Below are 13,600 nucleotides of genomic sequence, written 5' to 3'. Positions count from 1 at the left end.
TGACGTAGTATAAATGACACAGTATATTTATCTCTAAATATCACTTAAAATAAATGTTATTAGATAAGTGCCACTTCATAGTTTGACAAGAAGCACAGAGTGCCTTTCCGCTGTAGGAGCTGGAAGATAGTCGATGTCTCAGCCTGCTTGGCATGTAGTCAGTGACGCTGTGCCGCTGAGGTGTCAGCAGGGGCAGCCATCCCCACCCCAGAACCAGGCCTCTTCTCTGTTGAGCCTCGTGCCACACTTTCAGGTGTTCCAGTGATTCTGAGGGTAGTCATTATCCTTTTAATAAACCCTTTGCTCTCCTGATCGCTGGGTCTGCCGCTGGTGCATGCAGCTAAGAAACTGACGTTCTCAGTATTAGAAGGATCTTGTTTGATACCTTACTTTTGTAATCTTGGTATAAGAATGGTACATCTAGAAACTTTGGCTTCTCTGTGTCATATTTCTTGCTATTTTAAAAATACCCAGATAGATCTGAATTCTGTAATACTGAGTAAGAAGTGTGTTTTGGCAGAGTGCCCCAGAAGGTTCCCCGTCTCACACGGTACCCGGGCTGTGTGAAAGACTTATCTCTGCCTCAGTGTCTATTAAATGTACTAGTGAAAAATGTACTAGTCGCATTCTTCTGGGATTCTAAGCGAAGACGCGTTCGAGCTTTCATAAAGGCTTGTTTGGTGAAGCACACTGTAAGAGCAGCCCAAAGGCAATGCTTAGAAACTGTTATGCAGTGTTGCACCATCAACTGCAGAATAAGAAAGGCAATTTTATTTTATGGAAAAAGTAGGACACTATTTCACAACAAGGTAGCAGAATAATAGTTATACAGTTCTAAGCAACCATTTTAAGTTGGTTTAGTTGAGAAAGTAGGCTTTCCTCCAGGTTTTCCCAGTGATTTTTTAAAAAAGTGTTTTATATAGTATATGTAAATTAGAAATTTTTAAGTCATGTCATATGTACTATAAATTACTTAGAGAAACACTTCAGAAAAGCTATACACAAAAAGTCAGAATTTCTGGTGTTCAAAACTCTTGTGAGTTCTTTTCTTTATTACAGTTAGCCCTCAGTAACCCTACATAGAACAGGGATTTCATATATACACCCATGTTTATAGCAGCATCATTTGTAATAGCTACATCTTGCAAAGAACCCCAATGTCAATCAACCAAAGAATGGATAAAAAGATGTGGCACATTTATATACAATGGAATACTACTCAGTTATAAAGAAGATAAACTCTTAGGACTTTTATAATGGATGCAACTTGAGACCATACTCGTAAGTGAAATAAATTACACTCATACAGGTAAACAGTGTATCCTCTCCCTGTAAGAGAGGACACGGAAAGTGTAGAGATCCAACATGTACAAGAGGTAATGTAACAGGGAAAGAAAGTGATTAAAAGGAAAGAACAGCTGGGATCAGGGAAAGGAGAAAAGGGAGAAGAAAAAAAGTATACACACACACATAAGATAGGTAAGATAGTTATACTAATAATTTCAGTTAATTCATTGAAAGGAACAGTTAATGTTCATACTGTCTGATCAATTTTTCATGCCTATATGTTGTAATCTAAGCAACTACTTTGAAGATAATATACAATCTACTAACCATCCTATTATTATGTTTTGAAATACCGTTGTTTTTGAAATTTTTTTCTCTTGGAGAAAAAAACAGAACAACAGGGATTGTATTAGAAAGATGAGTTTGAAGCCTGCCATGGGTTCATTTATCCTAGTTTTCATAGGAGGATTTGCCCTCTAAGTAAAGTGAAGCAGCAGCAGCATTTCTGGGGCACAAGAAGAGGCCAGTCCTACCTGCAGTGTACCAGTACAGGGCCCATGTCTGGCGTCCTGGCGGCTGAGGATCTCCTCACAAAGGTCAGGACTGGGAGGGCATACTCAGGAACTCCCATGTCAGGCCACTGTGTGTAGTGGTACTGGATCACTATTCTTTCATTCTGACGGCCCTTAGGATTTCCCTTTTGGCCCTACAAGAAAGGTGTGACAATACATCTTTGATCTAAGGGTGAACATTCTTCAGTTCAGTGCAATATAAAGGGTTAGGAAATAAGACTATCAGGACTCCACCTAGCTTATTTCTTTTTTGTGACTATTATAGTTTGTGTCTAGGTGTCCCCCCAAAGTCCCATGCAGTTGTGAGGTGGGTTTCTATAAGTTGTGTGAGGTAGTCTTTGAACATGATTTGCTATTCTTAATCCAAAATCATATAAATCAAGAGATTCACATTTTTATATTCACCTTGAGAATATAAACTGTTAAAATGCCCAAGCAATCAAGGGTATACATATCTAAAACACCACCAAGTACCTAAAAGATGTCACTTTATAAAAAACAGTATGTGACAATCATAGTTACAGTGGTGGAGGTGGCGACATTTTCTTATATTTCAGTGCCTCTGAATACTGAGACTGGAAGGGTGTCTGGCCTTGAGCTACACATACCCATGATAGATTTTCCTAATTTGTTAACTCTTAATTATCTGCATTTTACTTTTGCCAACAGTGTATGGTAGAGTACCTGAAGCTCTAACGTAAATTCAGAGAACTTAAGCAGTTCTCAAAGGAAGGTTGAGCAAGTTTGTTTGTAAAACTGAAGGATTCTCATGGGAAATGGGCTTTATAAGTTTTATAGTGATAATTGGCTATCATTAGCTACTGCTTGCTTGCTTTATTTATTTATTTATTTATTTATTTATTTATTTATTGTTACTGGGTATTGAACTCAGGACCTCGCACTTGCCAGGCAGGCAGTTGAGCTGCTAAGCTATGTCTCTGGCCCAGTGCTGATTTTCACATATTTCCAGAAGTAATTATACAGAGAAAGTACTGTTAACATTGGATTATACATGCACTTCTGGGTTCCTGAATGGAACCTGAGTAAGTTTTGATTCTTCTGGGGCAGTGACGTTACTATTTTTATCACATTCTTAAGTTCTTAGAAATCCAACATGCCCCAAAACAAAGAATAAAAAGTGATCCTACAAACAGTAATCATAACTGTTCATAGAACAGTCACATCTTCTTTCTTTACATCTATCTAGAGTTCAAATACTGCTGTGATGATCAGAGATTCCTTTTGTGACAGTGGAATTATACGCTGAGAAGTTGAAAGAAGCTTTTCTATACAGTGTGATTTTCAAGATATTACTAGTTCTATAGAGAAGGTATATTTGTGTGTGTGTGTGTGTGTGTGTGTGTGTGGTGTTGTTGTTTTGAGACAGGATCTTGCTGTGTAGTTGAGGCTGGCATTGAGCTTATTTTGCCGCCCAGGCTGGTCTTGAGCTCCCAATGATCCTCCTGTCTCAGCCTCCCAAGTGTTGAGATTACCAGCATGTGCCAACGTGCCCATCCTTATTTGTGTATGTTTTGAAAGTTTGTTTTGTCTTTTGGTTTTCCAAGACACTGAACCTACGATATTTAGAATGAGAAACAGCCACAACCTTTTTAATGTTACTTCACTAAGTTGTTCAGGCTGGGTTTGAACTTACAATCCTCCTGCTGAACTTACAATCAGTCTTCCAGAGTTCTGGCATTACATGTAATGGCTTTCCCAAAACCTAGGAAAAGCACACTGGACACTTGTGTTCTCTATGAATGTCTGGATGTATAGTATATAGCATTTATTTCCCATTCTTACTAGATAACACAACTTTATTTATTTATTTATTTTCAATTTAATTGTGTGTGTGTGTGTGTGTGTGTGTGTGTGTGTGTGTGTGTGTGGCCAGCTCAGCCTGCCCTGGGGGTGGTGCTGGTGCAGCATATGTTACCAGGTTTCTGTGCACTTGCTTAAGCTTGGCTGAGCAGACACTTTAGACTGCTGAGCTATCTCGCTGGCTGGGTAGCACAACTTTTATAAGCATCTTGTACTACTAGTATTCCTTGAAATACTCTTTGGGAAATACTGCTTTAAAACTGCCAGGAAATTGAAATAAAAAACTAAATCAATAGCCAAATGCTGCCATATTTGCTGACTGGAACCAAAACCTAAGAGAATGCCTTTTTTTTTTTTTTTTTTAATGAAGACTTATTCATGAAGAGAATAAAGAACTTAAGCCAATTAATTCTGTTATGTGCTCTAGCTGTACATACTTTGTACAAAATGATGTCAGTCAAGAGAGTCATGAAATTATGAGATTCCATCTCTGTTGTACAGTACTTTTCAGACAAGTTTAAAAAGACATGCCCTCATGGCCCACCCAACCTCCACAATACCTTTTTCACTTTCGTATTTCTGACTGCAAAATGACGAACAGTATAGCAGGCGTGTACTTTTGTGCTCTTCAGTGTGACAATAATGTTTCCATATTCCTCACTATTCTCTGTTGGCCAGTACTGATCACATTTTCGCTGCAAAAAGAGAAAGGTTATACATGCCAAATGATAATGTTAAACCACAAGAAAGAGTGTCACTTATTTGACTGAAAAATAAGTGCAAGTGCAGACAAATGTGACCTCTGAAAAACTTCATGGCTGGGGAGAGGGAGGGCAAGATCATTTGAGAAATGGGCTCATGCTTATGATTATCTGTGCCTTAAAGAAGGCCTAAGAAATAAACCCATACGAAATGGGCATAGGATAAAGTCTACAGAGAGTTTGAATGCCACTTGAGAGGCCTGGCTGGGTTTCTGAAGGTTCTTGGTAATTAGGAATCTCTGTGTTACAACAGGGGTCACCAAAGGCAAAGCCAGGACCCCACAGTTCAAGTAAAGAGGTAGACATTTTGAGCACTGAACTTAATGCTGGTCTTTATTCTAGCTTACATTAGCACTGTGTAATAGAAGCTCAAGTCCAACACATTCTATAGAATTAATAATTTTTTTAGGGCTGGGGAAATAGTTCGGTGGTCTAAGTGCCTGCCTGGCAAGCGTAAGGACCCACCCAGGTTCAATCCCCAGGACCACAACATGCCCTGCTGGCCACCAAAACTGGACATGGTGGTGCACGCCTGTAATCCCAGTGCTGGAGAGGCTGAGACAGGAGAATCACTATGAGTCTGAGCTGCATAGTGAGACCCTGTATCAAATACATAAAAGATTTTTTTTTAAAGTAAAATTTTTTAACAACGATCTTAATCATGGTTCGGGTGTATAAAGCAGTCTCTGCTTCTTCTAAATGACAGTAAGTTCTTACTATGTTATGTATCTTCTGACTCTTCTACCCTTCCTGTTCTCTAAAATTAGAACGTCCTTCCCTCCTTTTTCCTGCCTGCTTACCTTGTTCTCCTCACAGTTTCCCTCTGAACTCACACTAGCTTCTTTAATGCTGTCCTAGTGAAAGCCAAACATGCACTTCTATCATCACATTTATCTCACACCTGTCATGCTGAAACTCCCTTCCCATCAGACCATAATCAAGATAAAGACAGATGAAACACTTTTCATTTCTGTATTTATACTGGGGCAAATTCCTGTCCTACAGCAGGTACTGGCTGTATCAGTGTTTTGTGAATGAAGGTAGGTTATTAAGATAGAAAGTCAAAAGGCTCTTACTCTTCCTTTCTCCACAAGGTTTGTAATCATGATAATGATTCCTGTATTTTGTTCCCAAATCATTCTCCAGAAATCTTCAAATGTAGACTTTAAAGGTCCCTGGGTGGCAATGTAGGCTTTTGCTCTGTTGTAACCCTTTAAAGATGACACACAACAGAAAGAGATGAGCATAGTTATCAGAGAAGATCAGTTAATAATTCAAGCATCTTCCACACTGAGTAGGCTGGGTTTTTAGTGAAAGCTCTGTGTGGTATTAAAATATGTTCAGCAGTTTCTATTGCAATTTTCAATTTTCAGAAACAGGTTTGTAAAAACATTTATGACTTACATCAACATAGTTTGCATTAATGTAGTCGCTGTGCTTAGAGTCTTTTCCTGGTAAAGGTCTTAACTTCACCCTACTGTGATCATCTATAGAGGATGAGAAGGCAAAAACACAGAGGTGATTTCTTGAAAAGTAGCATTCTAAACACAAAACAAGGCAGTTATGTGAAGTGGCATCTCCCGGAATATCCTGGCATTCTACTCGTGGCAGAGTAAGTACTAAATAGCACATTCAAATCTGTCTCAAAAAACATGGAGCAGGACCGGTGAGATAGCTCCGCAGATTAAGTACCTGCTTAGGCAAGCACAGGATTGGGTTGAGCCCTGGCACCACATGCTGCATCATCCCCAGGCACGCTAACCTGTCCACCAAGTCCAGGCGTGCTGGCACGTGGCTGTAACCCCAGGATTGGGGAGAGTGAAAACAGGAGGATCACTGTGAGTCTGAGCTGTGTAGTGATACCTTGTACCAAATATATTTTTTTAAAAAGTGGAAAAAGGGGGCAGGGGGAGGCAAGAAATGCAAATTAAGGTCCTTATTAGTTTGTATAAAACTACTACCAGTTGCAGTCCTCCAAAGATTCATTGTCTTTTTTTTTAAAAGTATTTAATACAGGGTCTACAGGGTCTCACTACACAGATCAGACCTTTAGTGATCCTCCTGTTTTCAGCCTCCCAAGCACTGAGATTACAGGCATGCGCCACCACGCACAGTCTGCATTTTCTTTTTTAAATCATGTTCAGAGGGCTTCATTACCCAGCCACCCCTCTACCTCCCATTAAGATAGATATAAAAGACAGCTGTTATTTCTGGTCCAGAATATTTTTTTTCAGGAGATTCCCTTGCTAAACTTAGAGACTCCCTGCCATATTTCCACAGAATCTATGTAATTAATTGCAGGAAGTAGAAGTTCATTTCCTAGGGATCTCAACACAAGAAATCAGTGCCCAGATGCTAAGGTTCACTTTTCCTTAGGTTAGGAACAAAGTGAGAGGTACAGTAGTAGTGTATACATCTGTACTTATTCACAGAGTGAGCCTGGAGCTTTAGAACAGCAAGAAGAGTGAAAGGAAGCCCAGCCGTTACTTTCATTTTACCTAGTGAGGAACAGAATGGGCAAGGGCCAGCATTTATTTACATTCGGTCATTATCATCAAAGGTGAGCTCGAGGAGAATCAATCAGCTTGGGGAGACTGGCCTGGGTATTACCTATCTCTGATTACACTAAATCACTTTGACAAAGCCACTTACAGTCTTTGAATTGTGACTTGCTTCTTGTTCTTGTTCTTAGATACATCAACAGGTCATATGAAATGAGCTGCCTATTAAAAATGAAAATTTTGTGGTATACTCCAAGTAAAAATCTTCTGCTTAGGCCTCTGGATATAAACTTGCCTTAGTAGCCATTTGAAGTTGTAAACTTCGCATTGCATGTTTTGGAAGTGGTGTGGTAACATTCATATATACATGCTGGACATTGTATTGGCCCAACGATAGCAGGGCTGGACTGCTTCATGTTTCTGGCACAGTTATACTATGATTTGACTTGTTTCCTGGACATTTTTATACATAACACTTTTTGTTATAAGAAGGCATCAATATAATGGGGAAAATGAAGTGACAGGTGATGCACTCATAATTTGGTCAGGAGAACATAAAAGCTCAACTCTCTGCACTTGGGAAAATAAAGCTACATCTAATTTGAATGTGTGTGAAAATGAGTCTGCATTGAAGCAGAGGGACCACTTTGTAGGCGAACACCATGACCTTGAGGCACATCACGGCCAAGGCATGATCTTCCATCTCTTCCTTCCCACCTAGTTCTAGCCAAAGCAGAAGAGGTCATTAGAAGTTAAGGCTGAAGTAGGAGAGGATGACGTTAGAAAAAAAGAAAACTTTGACTCTTCCTTATTCTGTCTTTTCTTTTTAAGCTTTTATTTCAGCTTTTAGAGAAGTGAAAGGAAGTCCTATGCAAGTTCGTTTTAAAACTTTAGGAAGAAATAAAATTATCTCTATAGATGACATGAATGAATACATATATATATATATATATATTTCACAAAAAGTAATAGGTTCAGTAAGGCCATGTAGGACATAAGATCAATATACAAAAATCAGTCGTGTTCCTTTATTTTGGCATACTGGGAATTGTACCTAGGCCTCACGGATCCTAGCTAAGTGCTGTACCACTGAGTTACATCTGGTCCTCTTCAATTTTCCTGGGAGACAAAGTCTCCCTAAGCTGCCCTAGCTGGTCTTGAGCTCGCAATGCTCTCATCTCAGCTTCTCATGCAGATGTGATTCCAGGTATGTGCTACTGAGCCTGTCTCACAGTATGAGCAATCTGAAAATTAAGTGAACAGTTCATTTACAGTAGCATTATAAAGAATAACATACGAATAAATTAAACCTACATAGGTGGGAAGGTATCTGCCTTCATGGATTACAAGATAATACTGTCACAGTGCAGCTCAGTCTCCAGATTCATTGCATGGTAGGCACTATCAAAGTCTGTGATTCTATTCTCAAATTCATATGGAAACCTAAAGGACCCAGAATAGCACAAACAGTTTTGAAAAACAAGACTGAGAAGTCATCTAAGGGTCTAAGGACTCACAGTTTGCAATTTGAAAACTTGTCACAAAGCTGTCTGTCATTGACACAGTGCAGTACCGGTGAAGGGAGGAAAGCCATACCGACCACCAGATCAGAGGTAAGAACCCAGAAACAACCTATTCCATGGTGGCTGGCTGACCTTCAGTGAGAAAGTAAGACAGTCACATGGAGGAGGGCTTTCGCTGAGGGTACTTCATGGTGTAGAGACCTCCATGTAAGTGGGGGCAGGGGGGGTGGGCTGGAATTGTGGCACAGTGCTGTAGGACGTGCCTGGCATGCTTAAGGCCCTGGGTTCAGTTTCCAACACCATCAGAAAAGAAAGAATAAAGATGGACTACTATCTCAGACTAAATATCAAAATTGAATTGGAACAGATGAAAAAGTAAGAACTAAACTTCATGGACTTCTTATAATTGAGTAAATCTTGGGTTAGTCAATGCTTTCTTAGATATGACACCAAAAGCAGACATCAATAACAAAAATATATGTTGATTTCACCAAAATTTAAAAAATCTGTGCTTCATTGGAACCCATTAAGACCCAGAAAAAGGCAATGCAAAAGAATGAGAGAAAAAAATTTTGCCAGCTATATAGAATCTGCCCTCAGAATAGATGCCATTGATCGCAACATAAAATGATGATTCAGTTGAAGATGGCAAGGGAAAAAGATTACAAGAGGCATTTCTTTAAAGGTAAGTCACAGTAAATACAAGAGAAGAAGCTCAACACCCCTGGTCATTAGGGAGATAAGCACCAGCCACAGTGGGGTGCCACTCCACACACATTTGGGGGCTATTATCAAAAACCCAAAAGCAAATGAGGAAACAAGTTTGGCGGGGTGTGGAGACATCCCTACTTCATATTGCTGGTAGGAATGTAAAGTGGTGCAGGTGCTCTGGAAAACAGTTCGATACTTCCTCAAAAGGATAGTTAGCAGTCTGGCTTGGTAATGGATAGCTGTAATCCCAACACACTGGGAGGCTAAAGGAGCATCAAAAGTTCAAGCACAGCCTGCGAAATTTTGCAAGACTTTCTCTAAATAAAAATTATAGAGCCTGTTCAGAGGAATGTTACTCATAGTAGCCAAGACATGCCTATCCGAGGATAAAGGAATAACGAAAATATATATCCATGCAGAGTGAACAGAGTATGAGGGTAGTGATGCATAGTCTGACATAGGTGAGTCTAAGATACTATGTTAAGTGGCAGAAGCCCGACAGAAGGTCACATCTTATGGAATCTCACATGCAGTGTCCAGACTAAGCAAATCTCTGAGACAGGACATAGGGAAGTGATATCTAGGGGGCTCGTATAGAGGAAGGAATTAGAGGAGCTGCTACCTCACGTGGGGTCTTACTGGGGGTACTAAAAATATTATAATTTTCCAGCTCTGAAAACATATTGAAACCAAATGAATGCTGTACTTTATGTGGGTATATTCTTATATATGAATTACATTTTACTAAAACTTTATTAAACAGAACTTTATGGCTCAAATGTTACACTGTCCAATTTAAATTCACTATTAATTGAAATCCTGTGTAGTGTGGTGTTAACCCGTAATGTGTGTTGCTCCTCAAACAGTGGCACTCTACCTTTTATATCAAAGAGGAGATGCCTTGACGATTCCTTGGCCTGTATTCTTTGAAAAAAGATAGTGGATAATCTGCATAGACTTTACTGGTTAAACATCCCAGTCTGACATCTGCAATGCTCCAAAAATAGGAAAATTTTTGAGCACTGCATCACTTCACAGGCAGTTTCAGATTTCGTATTTTTGGGATTGTAGATTAGTGATGCTCAGTCCATATTGTCTGGCAACAATGCAAGCCCGACATGTTGATGCAACTTGTCCTTCTCCCCACCCAAGAAGCCCATGCTCCTAAGCTGTTCCTTTGGCCTCCAGTTGAAGACTGCCTGTCTGAGTCTAGGACCTCCAGGTGCTCCTGACCTTGGAAATACATTGGGTAGTGCTAACGATGGGGACCAAAGGAAGAGCATATTACCTAGTGTTAGAAGGGCTGCTTCAAGAGCTGGGCCTGGTAGTGCATACCATAATCCCAGCATTCTGGGAGGCTGAGGCAGGAGTGTTCTGAGTTCATATGCAACCTAGGCAACATAGTAAGACCTTACCTCAAAAATTTTAAAATATAGCTCAGAATGAAGGTCCTGGAAAACAGACAGACAGACAGACAGACAGACAGACAGACAGACACACACACACACACACACACACACACACACCCTACCTACTTTGAAACCCAGCTTACTTAATTCAGTTTCTCAAATTTCTGTTTCTATTAAAGCGAGGTGGCTCTCACTGGTTTAAAAATTGTCAAGATAGTCAAGTGGCATTTGCACTTTGGTTCCAAAACTTGATATGCTATCATGTCATGTGGAAATGGTGCAGTTCAGAGCCTTGCTTATATTCACCTTAGTAAACTCTGCCCCATCTGACTGTTTCATGAAAGACCAGGATAACAGAATGTCCCTTCTTCTGCTATACTGCTAGACCTGGGCTCATGAGGTTAGCTTGCAAGAAACATTCTTTGCATTCTGATTTTGACTTGTTGGCTTTTAGTTTATATCTAAGCAAGAAGATTTAACTTCCTTGAAATTGAAGATCAAGGATTATTACTCACATGCTAAAATGTTGATGTATCTGTTTTTGTGCTTGTTATCTGGATGATTGGAATGTTCTGCGGTGATGTTCATATCAGCTGTACAGCGCTGCACCTCCTAGTGACAGAAACAAACAGCAAGACTTCAGATGTGCTTTAGAACGAAAGGAACCACAGGAAGGTCCCAGACTTCTCACATGGTGTTGGTGCTGCTGATGAAAATAAACACAATGGTCTGCCTATCATACAATAGTACTTATAGCTATGCACAGCATACCGTTACTTGATGTTAATCAAAACTGTCTTATTGGCCCTTGCATTTACTGTGCTATTTTTAATCACTATTTTAGAGGTACCCCTACTTACAAAAGGGTACTAGAGACATTAAAAGTTACTAGGTGTTTCATGGTGACAGCATTCTCATACATCTTGTATTTACTGTGTTGTTCAATCCAGTCAGGGAGCCGTGCTGAACCTAGGTCTGTGTACCTGTGGTGTGGTGTGTGTGTATGGTGAATAAAAGAGCATGAGGCATAGGACTCAGAATATGTCCTTTTCAGATATAAAATATCCATGAAAGACAAACATACTTCCTAGCATTGAAGTTGTCATGTCTTCCCCAAAACCCAACTTCAGATATGATGATTACCAGAACCATAACCATTTCCTATGGAGAAAATGAAGAAGGTATAATGATTTTTAAAAAAAAATTTGTGTACTGGGGATCGAACATAGAACTTTGTGCTGGCCAGGCAGGTGCTTATGCTGTTGCGCTATCTCCCCAGCCCATGATTTTTATTCCTAACTCATCAATCAACTTCATTCTAGATTTTCACATAGGCATTGGGAAACAAAAAAATGTCTTTTGAGTGAATAACAGTTCACAAGAAAAAAGATAGTAAGTGCAACCAAGAAGCCTTAAAAAATGATGAGAGGAGAGCTTAAAATAAGAGATGACAGCTCCACTCAGCCTTATAGGGTGACTGGGAATTTGAACAAGTATAGTGTCCACAATCAATTGCTATGTGGTTGGTGCAGGCCTAAGATGCAAGAGACTACAGATTGATTCTAAGGACTCAGTGCTGAAATGACAGCCATGTATGCTCATATCTGGCTCAGATGTGTACCCCTGATACATTAGCTGTGAACGCTACATTTTCTTTAAGTGAACTCCCTTACAAAAAGTAGTGAGTAGCAGTTCAACGGGGAATGATGTGGATCTGCTACCTAAGCCATGGATATAAACATCTTCCATTAAGCCAAATAAGGTACAGTTAAGTTCGTGCCCTATGAACCACTTCCATCCTGGGAGAAGGTTCATTAGTGAGATTCATTCGCACGTCCAAGTGACTCTAGCACCATCTTTGACACAAATACACAATGTAAACCTTTTGAAAACACTAAACCACAGCATCTGCACTGCCTTTCCTCTTGCTCCCAGAACCCTGGGCTCTGACTGAGTACTGCTATATATACTGTCCCACTGTACAGTAAGCACACAGCACCACAGCTGTGACAATGTCTGGCAGATACTGGCAAAAAAAGAAAAAGAAAGCCCACAACAAAACACTACTTCTGTGGTTTGTATGCATTTGCAAATGTTCTTATACAAAGTCAGTATTTGTGAAAGTTTGGCACTTCACTGTAAGTCAGGCACTTACTGTACATGGATGCTGAAAAGCCAAATTTTCTACAGTGCATGATTCAAATTCCAGAAAGTACCGAAGCTACCTAATAAGGGAAGTCATTAGCAGGCTCAGCTACTACAAAGAGCAGGAGAAAGTAACACAGAATTACCAGGAGAAAGGTTTTACACATGGAAGGTATAACAGCTTAGGAGCGTACAGGCTTTTTCACAAAGCAGTTGCATAGCAGTTATGAATATTTTCCAGAGCATTTACATTAGGTACAATAAAAACAAGAAACTGATCTTTTTATATTCACAAAGCACTTTCTAGGGAGAAGACCCCTCTACAAAGGAGGAACTTTCTGCTGTAACCAAAGAAATTAAGGAGTTAAATAGCATTTTTGTGTGTTTTAAGGAACCATGTTCTAAAGATTTTCCAACTATTAGATGCTGTATATATGGAACTTTTCAAAACTGTAGGCCTTCTCAGCTATCCATTAAAAACAAAATCCCCACAGGCATGAATTTAACCCACCTCTTTGGGAAAAAGTTATTTCATGATAGTTGTGGTCTGCTTCATATATATGTGATAAACTCTGCTATTTTCTCTTCAATTCTGAAATAGTCTAAAACCTATAGCTTCATAAATTCTACTTTAAAGGGCCTCAAGGCTGCATTTGGTTTTCTAAACTGAGAGAAAGTATGGGCACAATGTAGTGAGTCATATGTTAACATTAACCACAACATAAGCCATGCAGAACACGCTCAGAGCATGGGATCTTTTGGAACTCTCTTAAAGCATGTTGTAAGTCAAAAGACAGAAAATGTTTGAAAATATATTTGTATTCTAAAATATACTAATTCAATCTATATGTAAGTCCTAGAAATAAGCTG

General features: G+C 39.6%; 1 protein-coding gene across 1 annotated transcript in view; it reads right to left on the bottom strand.

Annotated features, from left to right (window-relative positions):
* The window catches only part of Ptprg (protein tyrosine phosphatase, receptor type G), a 703,518-nt gene that overhangs the window by 22,901 nt on the left and 667,017 nt on the right, over positions 1-13,600 (bottom strand). Inside the window, exons 13-17 of the mRNA XM_004631705.3 lie at positions 11,101-11,197; positions 5,846-5,928; positions 5,518-5,652; positions 4,241-4,375; positions 1,821-1,993 (exon numbers count right to left, since the gene is read on the bottom strand). Coding sequence (XP_004631762.1) covers positions 1,821-1,993; positions 4,241-4,375; positions 5,518-5,652; positions 5,846-5,928; positions 11,101-11,197 — 623 coding nt within the window. The remainder of the gene's footprint in view (positions 1-1,820; positions 1,994-4,240; positions 4,376-5,517; positions 5,653-5,845; positions 5,929-11,100; positions 11,198-13,600) is intronic.

The sequence above is a fragment of the Octodon degus genome, unplaced genomic scaffold (genome assembly GCF_000260255.1).
Source record: "Octodon degus isolate 3935 unplaced genomic scaffold, OctDeg1.0 scaffold00043, whole genome shotgun sequence".
Lineage (NCBI taxonomy): Eukaryota > Metazoa > Chordata > Mammalia > Rodentia > Octodontidae > Octodon > Octodon degus.
Note: the sequence above shows the minus strand (reverse complement) of the source record. Positions and strands in the feature narration are given on the sequence as shown.